The sequence below is a fragment of the Pimephales promelas genome, chromosome 14, assembly GCF_988280905.1.
Source record: "Pimephales promelas chromosome 14, fPimPro1.hap1.1, whole genome shotgun sequence".
Classification (NCBI taxonomy): domain Eukaryota; kingdom Metazoa; phylum Chordata; class Actinopteri; order Cypriniformes; family Leuciscidae; genus Pimephales; species Pimephales promelas.
The window spans coordinates 25,597,771-25,610,836 of NC_142782.1; the positions used below are offsets into that span (position 1 = coordinate 25,597,771).

General features: G+C 36.9%; 1 protein-coding gene across 3 annotated transcripts; it reads left to right on the plus strand.

Moving 5' to 3' along the window:
• The first annotated feature begins 313 nt into the window (after positions 1 to 313).
• On the plus strand, positions 314 to 12,583 carry edem3 (ER degradation enhancing alpha-mannosidase like protein 3). Of its 3 annotated transcripts, XM_039677086.2 has the most exons (21): positions 314 to 1,486; positions 1,588 to 1,633; positions 2,693 to 2,793; positions 2,892 to 2,931; positions 3,033 to 3,145; positions 3,266 to 3,416; positions 4,599 to 4,733; positions 5,213 to 5,318; positions 5,418 to 5,515; positions 6,144 to 6,269; positions 6,345 to 6,428; positions 6,530 to 6,613; positions 6,793 to 6,917; positions 7,080 to 7,254; positions 8,121 to 8,266; positions 8,772 to 8,913; positions 8,999 to 9,190; positions 9,345 to 9,510; positions 10,397 to 10,582; positions 10,753 to 10,800; positions 11,428 to 12,583. In XM_039677086.2, the coding sequence occupies exons 1-21, from the start codon at positions 1,380 to 1,382 to the stop codon at positions 11,724 to 11,726; spliced, it is 2,670 nt and encodes an 889-aa protein (XP_039533020.2). In that variant the 5' UTR covers positions 314 to 1,379; the 3' UTR covers positions 11,727 to 12,583. The 3 variants fall into 3 exon arrangements, with proteins under 3 accessions (XP_039533020.2, XP_039533028.2, XP_039533036.2); XM_039677094.2 differs by lacking the exon at positions 10,753 to 10,800; XM_039677102.2 differs by lacking the exon at positions 10,753 to 10,800 and having other exon boundaries at positions 11,434 to 12,583.
• Positions 12,584 to 13,066: the final 483 nt, after the last annotated feature.

Here is a 13,066-nt window from a genome sequence, read left to right on the forward strand (position 1 = left end):
TTTTATTTAGAGGACTTGTATGCATTATATTAATAAATGTGTTGTTATGAATTATTTTTTTTAAACAAACAATGATACGACATATATTTTCTTGTGGGATTTTTACTATTGATATTTTCAATTTATTATATTTGTAATATATATATATATATATATATATATATATGCAAAAATTATATATATACAATTATATATAAATTAAATATATTTAATATACATGAAAATTTGGCTTGCAAGGCATGCTAGGAACTGTAGTTTCTGCACCACACCGTTTACGGGGCGTGTACGCTCGGCGCTACCCGGATGCGGATGTTGTCGTCTGCCTGTAAAACGCAACGGGTGATGATCTCCATTCACTCAGCGAATCTGAGAGGGACCTCTGGCCCTTTACATTACATCTGACATAAAATAACTCTTACGAGGAATATTTTTATTTTTCGGAATCTGGGCTCTGTATGGACCATCTTTGTCATTCGTGGATGATCGAAGAACAGATTTAAGATGTTCTTTCCGCTAGTTACAGCAGCGTTTCTGCTACAACAACATATGCCCAGTGTCGAGCTGTCATCGACGGGTTAGCCGGCGAGCTAAACAACAAAGCGTGACGGGGGTTGAGAAAGCTTTTTTCATTAAATCATCTTGACAACAACATTTCGCTGGATATTCTATTTTTGAAAAACACCGTAACATTTTCTACATGGGTTAAACTTGTTTTTAGTATCACGAAGATGGGATTGGAGACCCGCATACTATCCTAATTGCAATCAGTTCTAGTGGGATCAATACGTTGCGTCCTCTCCTTCTTGTAAACTGCTGATCGTGTCACCCATGGTGATGGTTGCTATTAGAGTCAAAGCATCTTTTTCCATGGCACCATCTGGAGCTCTTCTCGATCCTGTCTCTGCTGGGGATCCACAGTGATGTAATTTTGTTGTTGTTTTATAACCGATACTCAAGAGAGAGTAGCATGCCGTTGTGTCACATGAGTGCCAACAACGTGTTATCAAGGTGACAACAGCAGCTGACTGACCAACACTAATGAAAAGTGACTTGATCAGTGTTCCTTCCTTAGTCATTTTGTAATTGACTCTAAAAGCATCTCAGAAATGCACCACAGCTGCATTCATCCAAGAGAGACGTTTAGATAAGAACATGAACTGTAAAGTTATTGAGCTGGAACAGTGAAAGTATTCAAATTATGTGGGTGTTACTGAATCATATTTTTTACATTCAATTTGAAAATGATGGACCAGAAGTGGAACAATAACTTGGTGCTAAATAAACATATCTAAGGCAGGAAAGAGTTGCCTTGGGTGTCTTCATCTAGGTGAAGGTTGGAAGCAGTCCGTTGTGAAATCGGTGGATTGAGAGCCGTGCGGATGCTTCATTCTGCAACTATGTTGCCTGCTTTTTTGCTGCTGTTTTTTATGGGAACCTCCATCAGGTTATCAGAGACCATGGGCAGAGATGAGAAGAACAAACTGAGGTATGTGTCTATCTGAGGACATGTACAAATTTGAAATGCTTTCCATATGAATGATTCAAAATGGTGTTTTTCTTAATTTAAGTAATGCTTTTCCTTCTCAGGAACCAAGTGGTGGAAATGTTTGACCACGCTTATCAGAACTACATGGTATGTACACAGTGAGTGACTAATAACTGTTCTTGTTGACAGCTGGGTACACATGGAAGTTTTAATCATACTTTTCCATCAGGATCCAAAGTTATGTGTGTAGTTTTTCTGTTAGTTTTTTTTTAATGTTGAAAGAAGTCTCATATGTTCACCAAGGCTTATGTTCACCTAAATAAATGGTTTCTATTGTAATGTATTTTAAAATATAATTCATTTCTTTCATCATCATTACTCAGTGTCACATGATCCTAGAGAAATCATTCTAATATGCTGATTTCGGTCCTCAATAAATATTTCTTATTATTATCAATGTTGAAAAGGGTTGTGCTGCTTAATATTTTTTAGGAATCTTTTATGGTAAGAAAGTAAAGCATAACAGCATTAATTTGAAATCTTTTGTAACATTATTAATGCTTTACTGTCATTATTGACCAATTTAATGCATCCTTGCTGAAAGTATACATTTCTTTTAAAAAAATGTGATTGCATTTCTGGTCAAACTTTATTTTCATGTGCCGTTGTTACAGTATCATTAGACAAATAAGTTCTGAGTAATATTAATTATTAACATACTTATTATAGGTATAGTGTATTATTAAGATTTGGCTGTTGTTTATGCATAATTTACTGTTATTACATACTGTTCACACGTGTAACTACGGCACATTGAAATAACATTTCTTTCAATAGAATCTTTTCTTTCTACATTAATTGTCAGTAGTGTCCAGTGTTGTTTTGAACCCCACTGACTATCAGTGTGTGGACAAAAACTGTTAAAACATTCTTCAAAATATGTTAGTATATAGAAAAATTATATAGAAAGTTATATAGATTTGAAACAACATGAGGGTTATATAATGATGCCTGAGTTTTTATTTAATGATTATTCCTTTAAATGATCCCTTTAACATTGCTCATTTGCCAATAAACATTCCTGACAAAAAAAACAGGAGTGTTGCGAGGATACGGGGAGACAGAGTAATGTTAGAGAGAATGGCATTATAATTAAAATCTGCCTTGTTTCATCTAATTTCATCTCTTTTCTTTTCATTTTGACAGGACCATGCCTACCCCGCAGACGAGCTGATGCCTTTGACTTGTCGTGGGCGAGTGCGTGGACTAGAGCCCAGTCGAGGGGATATAGATGATGCCCTGGGGAAGTAAGTCAGCCGTAGATGTGTTAACATTTCTCTCTATTCATTTATTTGAAACGAAATGTCGAAAACTGAGATGAAAACATGTTTTCCTGTTCCGTCAGGTTCTCCCTCACCCTTATCGACACTCTTGACACTCTTGCAGTGAGTAACATCTCAAACAGAACTTGAAACCTCTTGCAAACACCTATATTTACAGTTAAGCCCAAAGTTGTTTGCTTATGTCCTGTTCTGACATCTCACAGCTGTTAAATAAGACGGTGGAGTTTGAGGAAGCAGTGAGGAGAGTATTGAAGGATGTACGGTTGGATAATGACATTGTGGTGTCTGTTTTCGAGACCAACATCCGGGTGCTGGGGTGAGTAAGACATCTCTGTCAAGAGGTTCAAAGTAAACTGACGTGGTAAAAGACTGCAATTAAAATCTGTTTAGTAAATTGTGTCTGTTTTGCTTGTGTAATACTTTACTGTTCTTTTAGTGGACTGCTGGGGGGCCATTCCATGGCCATCATGTTGAAAGAAAGTGGGCAAATGCTCTGGTACCAGAATGAGCTGCTGCACATGGCCAAAGATCTTGGACTCAGACTGCTACCTGCATTTAACACCAGCAGTGGCCTGCCTTTCCCTAGAGTGAGTGAAAGCACGCATGAACATGCATTGCATATGCAATATGATTGATTAAAAGTCATCATGAAAGAATGTTGTACATTACAACTTTTTTTTTGGTTTTCTTTGTTTTGTTTGCAAGCATTTATCTTTATGCCTATACAGTACACACACACACATTTCTGTTGATTCGGCTGTTCTGGGCATTGCATTGGTTTGTTGCATGTTTGCTGTAGGGAAATGAAATCGGTGACATCCCACAATGTTTTCACGTGTCATCAACAGCATGACTGCCCTTTTCACAGTTGCTGTTAGTTTATTTTACAGACCTGTAAAATACCTGTAAAAATTGGTCCATCACAGTATTCTGCATTTTTTTTTTTATAATGACCGCTAAACGGAAATTTATTTAACTACAGTTATTTTAATCTCAACATTTACTAATGCATTTTTAAGAAAGGTTGTTTGTTAACATTAGTTATTCATGCACTGAACTAACATGAACATGGCATTTGTTTTTAAACTAACATTAACAACGGTTAATAAATGCTGTGAAAATATATTGCTCAATGTTAGTTCATGTTGTTAGAGCATTAGCTAATGAGCCCTTATTAACGTGTTCCCAATAACTCTTATTTAATAGTTAAATAACATACTTTTATGTAATTCTGTCAACTTTAATGTCCTCTTTAATGTTAATCCCCCATTATTGATTTAAAATAAATAATGCTTTTATTTGATAAAAAAATTATCAAAAGGGATCATTAAGACATTGCTGGTCTTTTGAACTTTTGGTTAATTAAAGTATCCAGAAAAAGCTGTATCACAGTTTTCAAAAATATATAAAGCAGCGTTCTCAACATTGGTACTAAAATGAAATTATACTTGAGCACTAAATCAGCATATTATAATGATTTCTGAAGGATCATGTGACTCTGAAGACTGCTGAAAATTCAGCTTTGCCATCACAGGAATAAATTACATTTTAGTATATATTAAAATACAAAACATGTTTTTTAAATGGTGATAATATTTAATAATATTACTGTATTTTCAATCAAATAAATGCCACCTTGGTGAGCAGAAGAGACTTCTTTCAAAAACACACACACACACAAAAAAATACCAGCCCCAAACTTTGAATCCCCTTGATTATGATAAATCCCCTTGATTCTGATTCTGATTAATGATTGGCTGCATTTACAGGTAAACCTGCGTCATGGAGTCCGTGGACCTGAGACCCGTACAGGCACCGAAACAGACACCTGCACCGCCTGTGCCGGGACAATCATCCTTGAATTTGCAGCCTTGAGCCGCTTTACTGGAGACCCTACATTTGAGGTAAAATATTACAATGGCTTCATGTTGCAAATTTGAACTAATGTCACTTTTGTTGAGCTTCTGAAGTTATAACTTTCGGAAATGTCTTTATTTAACCTCCAGAGAATTGTTTGGAAACATCGCGTTCTGTATAGTTAATATTAACCAAAGTATTTAAGGTCACCAAGCTAGTAGAAACACTGATTGTTTTGTAACAAACTACCAATGGAGAACTGACGTCATTTCAGCCTAAAGTGTCGATTCCTGGAATGCTTGGACTCATTCAGTCTACAGAATTACAACATAGATCTCTTATGACATAACTGCGCCATTTGTGAGACACACACATCATTAGGATTAGCCGTTGTGTTGTGCACTATGAAAAGCATTATGAGGTCAGGAATGTTTTCATTTTGTGTGGTGAAAGAGACTTAAAATGACTAAATGTATTATAAATAGGCCAGTATTTAGGTGTTGATGTTTTATTTTATTGTTCGCAGGCTCATGCGAGAAGGGCTCTTGACTTCCTTTGGGAAAAAAGACAGAGGAACAGTAATCTAGTGGGAACTACCATCAACATACACTCAGGAGAGTGGGTCCGCAGGGGTGAGGCTAAACTATACTCAACAACCCAACCAAAACATAAAACAACTGTGCTCATATACAGGCTCATGTTTTTTTTTTTTGTCATTGTTCCCTCAACAGACAGTGGAGTTGGAGCAGGCATAGATTCCTATTATGAGTACTTGATGAAGGCTTATATATTACTGGGAGATGACCAATATCTGCATCGCTTTAACACTGTGAGTATCACTCATTCTCTTCATCATAATCTTCTTTTTCGCGTCTTATTTTTCAAGCCCTTTCCTCTAAACACCTGTCATATTTAGGCAATTTTGCTAATCCAATCAATCCCAGATTAAGTTTTTTTACCCTACGTTTTTTTTACAAACGCCATTTAGATTTACTTTAAAGTTTATTTTAACATTTTGAATAAGTATTTTTAAATTAATTCTGAATTAATTTCTTTGTTGACTGGAGTAATTATATATTTTGAATTATTATTTTTAGATTTATTTTATTACAAATGTATTATTATTTTAGATTGAATTGTAATAGTTTAATTATTATATTCCGTTTACTTGTTTATTTTGGTAGACTAGAATTTTTACATTTTGAATTATTATTATTATTATATTTCTTTTATTGCTCTATTTATAACTGGATTTTTTGTATTTATTCAATAATTGATCATTCATTTTATTCAGAATAGAAGCCCAGGGACATGTTTCCTGTAATTGTGGGGTCCAAAATAATTTTTTATACCTAATCTAATGCAAATTGCGTTTTAGTTTTGTCTGGCATGAAATAAGGGGTCTCTTTATCTTGTTTCTGTGTTCATGAATTGTGATCGTTTGACATATTTTTCAGCACTATGCATCCATTATGAAGTACATCAGCCAGCCACCTCTGCTACTGGACGTCCACATCCACAAACCCCTGCTGCCAGCCCGCACCTGGATGGACTCCTTGCTTGCCTTTTTCCCAGGATTGCAGGTGAGAAATCAGTGAGGGCATTGTCCCTCTAAATTTGCTATGAATATCCAAACATAAGAGTTTTGCTCTTTGCAGGTTTTAAAGGGAGATATTCGGCCAGCCATAGAGACGCATGAAATGCTTTATCAGGTTACCAAGAAACACAACTTCCTTCCTGAGGTAGATCCTCTTTTCAGCTGTCCTTCTTTTGAATATCATCATGGTCTGTGGTTTATAAACTCTTCTTGACTGCCCTGCTCCCTCACGTACTGTCTCGCCAGGCGTTCACCACTGATTTCAGGGTTCACTGGGCCCAGCACCCCCTGCGGCCAGAGTTTGCAGAAAGCACTTACTTCCTTTATAAGGTACAACTGAGTTCTCAAACAAATCTCAATACAACATCTCCTTTACTCTCCATAATGTTCCTTCATGTCAACCTGCAAATGTGACCCCATTAATGCTGCATTGCTCCTGCTTAGGTGCATTCGACTGTGTATGCTTATTGCAGACAACACAAATGATTAACTGTGAATTTTCTCTGAAGGCAACAAGAGATCCATATTACCTGGAGGTTGGCCGCACCGTACTGGAGAACCTGAACCGGTTTGCTCGAGTTCCCTGTGGCTTCGCTGCTATGAAGGATGTGAGAACGGGAAGTCACGAGGACCGGTAAGAGCTGGAGTTTGTGGATAGTTAAAGAGGTTTATGTGGTGTATTTTTGTACAAATAGTCTGAGTTGATTTTATAAAGTGAGCATTTATGAGTAAAGAGTGGGTGGCAAGCTGTCTCACGGCATATTTATTTCCCTTCCTCACCGCCCACTTGTTTCAGCATGGACTCGTTTTTCCTGGCGGAGATGTTTAAGTACCTGTTTCTGCTGTTTGCTGAGGAGGAGGATTTGCCTTTTAATGTAGAGGACTATATCTTCACCACAGAAGCTCATCTGCTGCCTCTTTCCCTCTCCACTGCCTCAAACTCACATGCGCCCCCTGTCGTCAACACTATGGTACTGCACATAAGCATCACAACAGTTCTGCTTGCCTCTCTATGGGCCCCATTTACACTGCATGGTTCAAGTGTCCCAAACCCAGTTTTTCCTCTCATGTGGCACAGATCGTAAATGACCGGTGAACGTGTAAGCACTAAGCAGGAAAAAAACACATGGATTCTGATTTTCTCAGATCGGATTCAGGCCTCACTCATATGTGGTAATAAATCGGATATGAATTGGATATATACATTTGCATGTGCCATGTAAACAGACAAATCGGATATTCCCCAGTAAATGTGAGTCGTACGTCATTATAAAAAGTGACGTCAACAACCAACTGAGATCACATGACTAATTATAGGCGCGATGGAGGACGAAGGATACACACAGTGGAGTAATGCGGAGGTTTCATGTCTTTTGATTGTTTGGGGCGAAGAGGCAAACGTGCCAACAAGGGCTCTCCTCTTTTTTTCTCCGCCGTACGAGACCAATGTTTTGATGACTTTTCAAAATATCGTAGAAAGCAAAACTGGACAATTTGATTCGCATCTGCATCCATTTGCATTTCGTGCTGTTTTACTTCCTTTTCCGGGTCAGAACGTCTACATTAGGTCGTTTCAGCAGTGTATAGTGTAAATGCGAAAATAGGATACTGGTCACTTTTAAAAGATGATGTAAGTGGGTAGTCAAAAAAATCGGATATAGTCAGAAAATCAGATTTGGGCATCAAGACTTGTCTTGCAGTGTAAATGCAGCCTATGTTGCAACATTGGTCAGAGTTGAATTTACTCGTCCAGCTCTGATAACTAAGCTCATTTTCACTGGTTGTGTACTTGTTTCTCTAATCAAATGTTAATTGAATATCTTTCTGTCACTCCAAGGCCGGAGAGGAGCTTGATGACTCAAATTTTGAGTGGACTTGCCCTAACACCCGCCTACTCTTTCCTGATCCCGCCTTCCCACGCAATCTCCGTGAACCAATCCGAAGCGCAGTGGATAAGAGTTGTCTGCGCCCGACCATTCATCGGTGAGAAAGTGATATAAGCAGCTGGATGATGTTCAAATAGCATTTTACATAATTATACATATTATGTAATTATATATATATCTGTCAAAAGTTTGAAATTATTTTTATTTTAACTCTTATGCTTACTAATACTTTTATTCAGAAAGCATTACATTGATCAGAAGTGACAGTAAAGACATAATGTTACAAAACAATTCTATTTATCAATAATGCTGTTCGTTTTAACTTTTTAAATCTACAAATCCTGAAAAAAGTTATCTGGGTTTCCACCAAAAAAGCAGCAAAAATGCGTTTCCTTCATTTGATAATAATATGATAATGAACCATTAATAGTAATTAAGCACCGATAATAATTGAACACTGAATCATGATATATGAATGATGATAATAAATAAATAAATACAGTTTGTAATTTGTATATTTTAATATAAAAAATGCAGATGGGCCAGTGGAAATTACAGGATTATAGGATTAAATTTTTTCTTCTGTTTTTCATCTCTCTCAGAGAGCCTGGTATGGGCCGTCCTCTTAGGGCTCAAGACTTCATGGCCAATAACCCCGAACATTTGGAGCTGCTGAGGCGGATGGGTGTGAGTCTCATCCACCTCAAGGATGGCAGAGTACAACTCGTTCAGCATGCAACACAGGTACTGTATAAACCTAGAAATAAGAATTATACTATATAAGTTGTTTTTCTTATCTATAGATTGAAACTTGAATCCCTCTCTACAGGCGGTGAGTGCAGTCGCTGCAGAGGACGGCATGCGTTTTATGCAGGAAATGATGGAGCTCTCCAGCCAGCAGCAGAAAGAACAGCTTCCTCCACGAGCTGTACAAATTGTGTCGCACCCCTTTTTTGGTAGAGTGGTACTGACCGCAGGCCCTGCGCAGTTTGGAATGGATCTTTCCAAAAGCAGTTCTGGAGTGAGTATGATTATCTGTGACCTTTTATTATGTACTTTCTCACTTTTTTGGGGGCTATTTCTGTGCTGTTCTGGGTTTGTTCATGCTAAAGGGTATAATTTTTTTTTAGCCTTGCTACATTGTGTATTCTGTTCTCTTTTTCCTTCTCTCTCAGGTGCGTGGGTTCGTAACGGTAGCGGAGCCCTATAACGGCTGTTCTGAGCTCAGTAACGGTGAGATTGTGGCAGGCCGCATCGCTCTGCTGCAGAGAGGCCAGTGCATGTTTGCAGAGAAAGCTAGGCACATTCAGAAAGCCGGGGCCATCGGAGGCATCGTCATCGGTGAGAAACATTTAGGGAGTCAACCATTAAAGGGATTCACTCACTCTCAAGTTGTTCCAAACTTGTGTGAATTGCTTTCTTCTGCTGAACACACACAAAAAAATATTTTGAATAATGTTGGTTACCTAAATAGCATTTTTTTTCTTCCATACTATAAAAGTCAATGGGGTCCATCCACTGTTTGTTTAAATATCTTCTTTTGTGTTTCTATTTCTATTTTCAATACTTTTTGATGACATGAACCCCCACATGTCATGTGATAACCTTACAAAGGTCCCCTTCCTAAACAAAACTAGATAGGTGGCCTTTACAATTTTTACTGTACTGAAGCCCAAGCAAATTATTCAAACACTATCTGGAAATGTAGTTTGTATTAAGTTGACAGTGTATCTTTTTTTCCAGTGAAACTTTTAAATTCAGATTAATTTGTATAGCACTTTTCACATTGAATATTGTTTCCAAAGCAGTTTTACAGTTAGGTTGACAGCCCTAAAATTACATTAATTTATATATATATATATATATATATATATAGTATTTTAGGAGGGACTTTTTTTTTTTTTTTTTTTCATGTAATTAAAATTTATTTATATATATATATATAATTCTTATTTTATTTTTAATTTTTTGCTTTTTTTTAATTTCTATTAAGCTTTCATAGTTTTTCCTGGTTTGGTCATTTTACATTTTAGTACTTCTACTTATATATATATATATATATATTTTTTTTTTTTTTTTTTACCTATAATTTATAGATTTATCTTAGTTTTATTTCAATTAGTAATTAATAATATCAATCATTAAAAATTTTGTACACAATAAATCAATGTTAGTATTTATGTACTACAATACAAAAATGTATTTTTGTTTTGTCACATTTGTTTAGATGATAATGAAGGCAGCAGCAGTGATACGGCCCCATTGTTTCAGATGGCGGGAGATGGTCGGAGCACTGATGATGTCACTTTACCACTCCTCTTCCTGTTCCACAAAGAGGGCAACATCCTATTGGAGGCTCTAAAGGAGTACAAGGAGGTGGAGGTGCTGCTCGGTGATAAAGCTAGAGACAGAGGTGAGACACATTGAGATGTGAGTTTGACAACTGTGAGGTTGTGCATGTTGCATCTTCAACTTTCATATCTTTCTAATTATTCTACCTTTATTACTTTCCCTCTGTGTTTGTAACCGTTTTCTCTTTCCGCTACTTCTCTTTTTTCCTTACTTTCCTACTTTGATAAGCAGAAGCCATATTTAAGGGTAAAGCCCTGCCGGGCACCCTGTTGGATGGCAGTAAGTATCCCTCCTTGGGTTACCCTTCATGCATTGAATCCCCTTGATTGTATGGTGCGTTCTAGTCATGACAGAAAGATTGTACTTTCACACATGAATGCTACCACAAAGTCGTAATTTTGACTAGGAAATTCTTAACTTTTCTGAGTTGAGGGTGTCAGTGAGAAATTATTGGTGACACAATAGATGCTGCATTTTTTTCCTTCACAATAAAACTAGCTAAGTTACTACTGTAGACTTACAATAGAATATATAATAATTCAATTTACAGCAACTTGATAAATTGAACAAAAGCATTAAAAATGCAAAAACACACCTATTGTGCTTGTTATTATTCATCATTTTGTAGAAGTAGCGTTAAAAATCTTGCTATCTTGCTACCAAAGCGACTTGAATCATGACTTCCCAACTCGTAAATACGAACTTCCCAAGAGATTTTAACACTCAAGTCTATTATGGATTTCTATTAGCGTAAAATCTGCATGTTCCTTCTTGCTGACAGCATCAAATTTTGATGACGATACCATCATGCTCCACACCTAATGTGCTCCGCTAGGTTTTGCCTGTGATGTGCGATAGATATTAGGTAGATTTCTTATGGTTCATTCATCTGACCTCTTTTTCAAGGTACAGATGGAGCAGAAGAAGAGGACTGCTCCACAGAAGAGAAAGACCACAGTTGCTCCACTTCCTCAGAACCTGTTGACCAGTCACAAGTCACTACTCAGGTTAAGACAGCAGAAGACTCAGTCGTTGGGCAAGATTCGGTTCAGCCAGTGGAGGGACTTGGCAGCCACGTCCCTGTGGACGTAGGGGAGGAGCCTGCGGTGGACGAGGACTCCGACAGCCAATCGGTGGACTCACTGATTGCTGATTGGCAGGAGGACTTAGAAGCGTTTAAGCAGATGGAGAAGGATGAGCTTTGACATTCCCCTTCATCTCGGACTCCTCTAGCATGTCCCAGCCATAACACAGACTGAGAAATCAGCTCTGTTGAATAGGGACTAGATATCAGATAGGCGTGATTAAGAACTCTGACTCAAAGAGCTCATTTTCTACGGCCAGTTCTCAGGGGCTTTATTCTGATTCACACATATCCTGTTCTCTTCATCTGAACGCTGACAAACTGTTTTCCAGTTTTCACACATTACTTACACATAACTTATCTCTTTCTCTACAGCCTAGGGTACAGAATCACTCCTGTTTTTGTCTTCCTTCTGACAAATAAATTCTCTGATTATTGAAGTGCAGGCTTAAATCATCAGTGCTGATTAATCGTCTGAAAGGCTGAATAATGCCTGGTTTAACTGTGATGAATTGCTTTTTGCAGTAGGATTCATATTTGGTTCTTGTCTCAGTTTGCAGGGTCTGAAAAAAAAGAAAGGAAAAATTGAGATCCTTTATGAAATTATATATGTTTATGTATGAGTGTTTGTATGTATGATGATTATTGTTTTTAATTAGTAAGAGAATCAGCCTGAGGGGATAACAAAACCATCTTTCCACATTAAGTATTTAATGGTCTTATACATTCAATCCAGCTTATGACTGTATGATGAGGTCAATTTTTCAAAGAGTAGCATTAAAGGACCACGGATGACAACTTTGCATGTCAGTGACAGACTTTTTTCCCCAAGGATGACGGAGACATGTGAAGCATCCTAAAGTATCCGCCAGAGGACGCTATTGCTCCGTTGCTCACAGTAGCTCTTTAATTGACTGAGAGACCATGCCAGGGGGCATGAAACTTGATAAGCTCAATAAAATTGATTGAAAATTTTAATATACGACTCCGTTTTATTGGATAAGCTTTCTATCACACGTGGGATATTTATGAAGGGAGCGAGACTTGATTACATTTTTAGCTAAATGAAAGTGCGCATGTCATAAATTAAAGCATTTAAGTGCGTGTGTAGAGTAAAAGCACTCATCTTGGCTGCTGAAAATTCACATAGATAATTTTTTAATATATTAAAATAGCAAAGAGTTGTTCTAAATTGTGAGCCTTGGCGATACTTCATTCAAAAACATTAAATCTTATCAGTAGTTTACCATATTATTGAGCAATGCATAAAAATATACATATATATATATATATATATATATAAAACATTATATAATTATAAATATAAATATATTATAATGAATATAACATAAATGACAATGCATATATAAAGAGATTTAGGAAATATTGGTTCAATTATATTGGTTCGTATCATTTCTTGGCTGAAGTAAGACCATAGGAGTAAGACACAACTGAGGATGA

What these genes read in the sequence shown, in the direction of transcription:
- edem3 (XM_039677086.2), top strand. Translation starts at nt 1,380, where the DNA reads ATGCTTCATTCTGCAACTATGTTGCCTGCTTTTTTGCTGCTGTTTTTT. An exon ending in ACACTCTTGACACTCTTGCA is followed by an intron (nt 2,932 to 3,032) that starts GTGAGTAACATC and finishes GACATCTCACAG; the next exon opens with CTGTTAAATAAGACGGTGGA. An exon ending in ACGGGAAGTCACGAGGACCG is followed by an intron (nt 6,918 to 7,079) that starts GTAAGAGCTGGA and finishes CACTTGTTTCAG; the next exon opens with CATGGACTCGTTTTTCCTGG.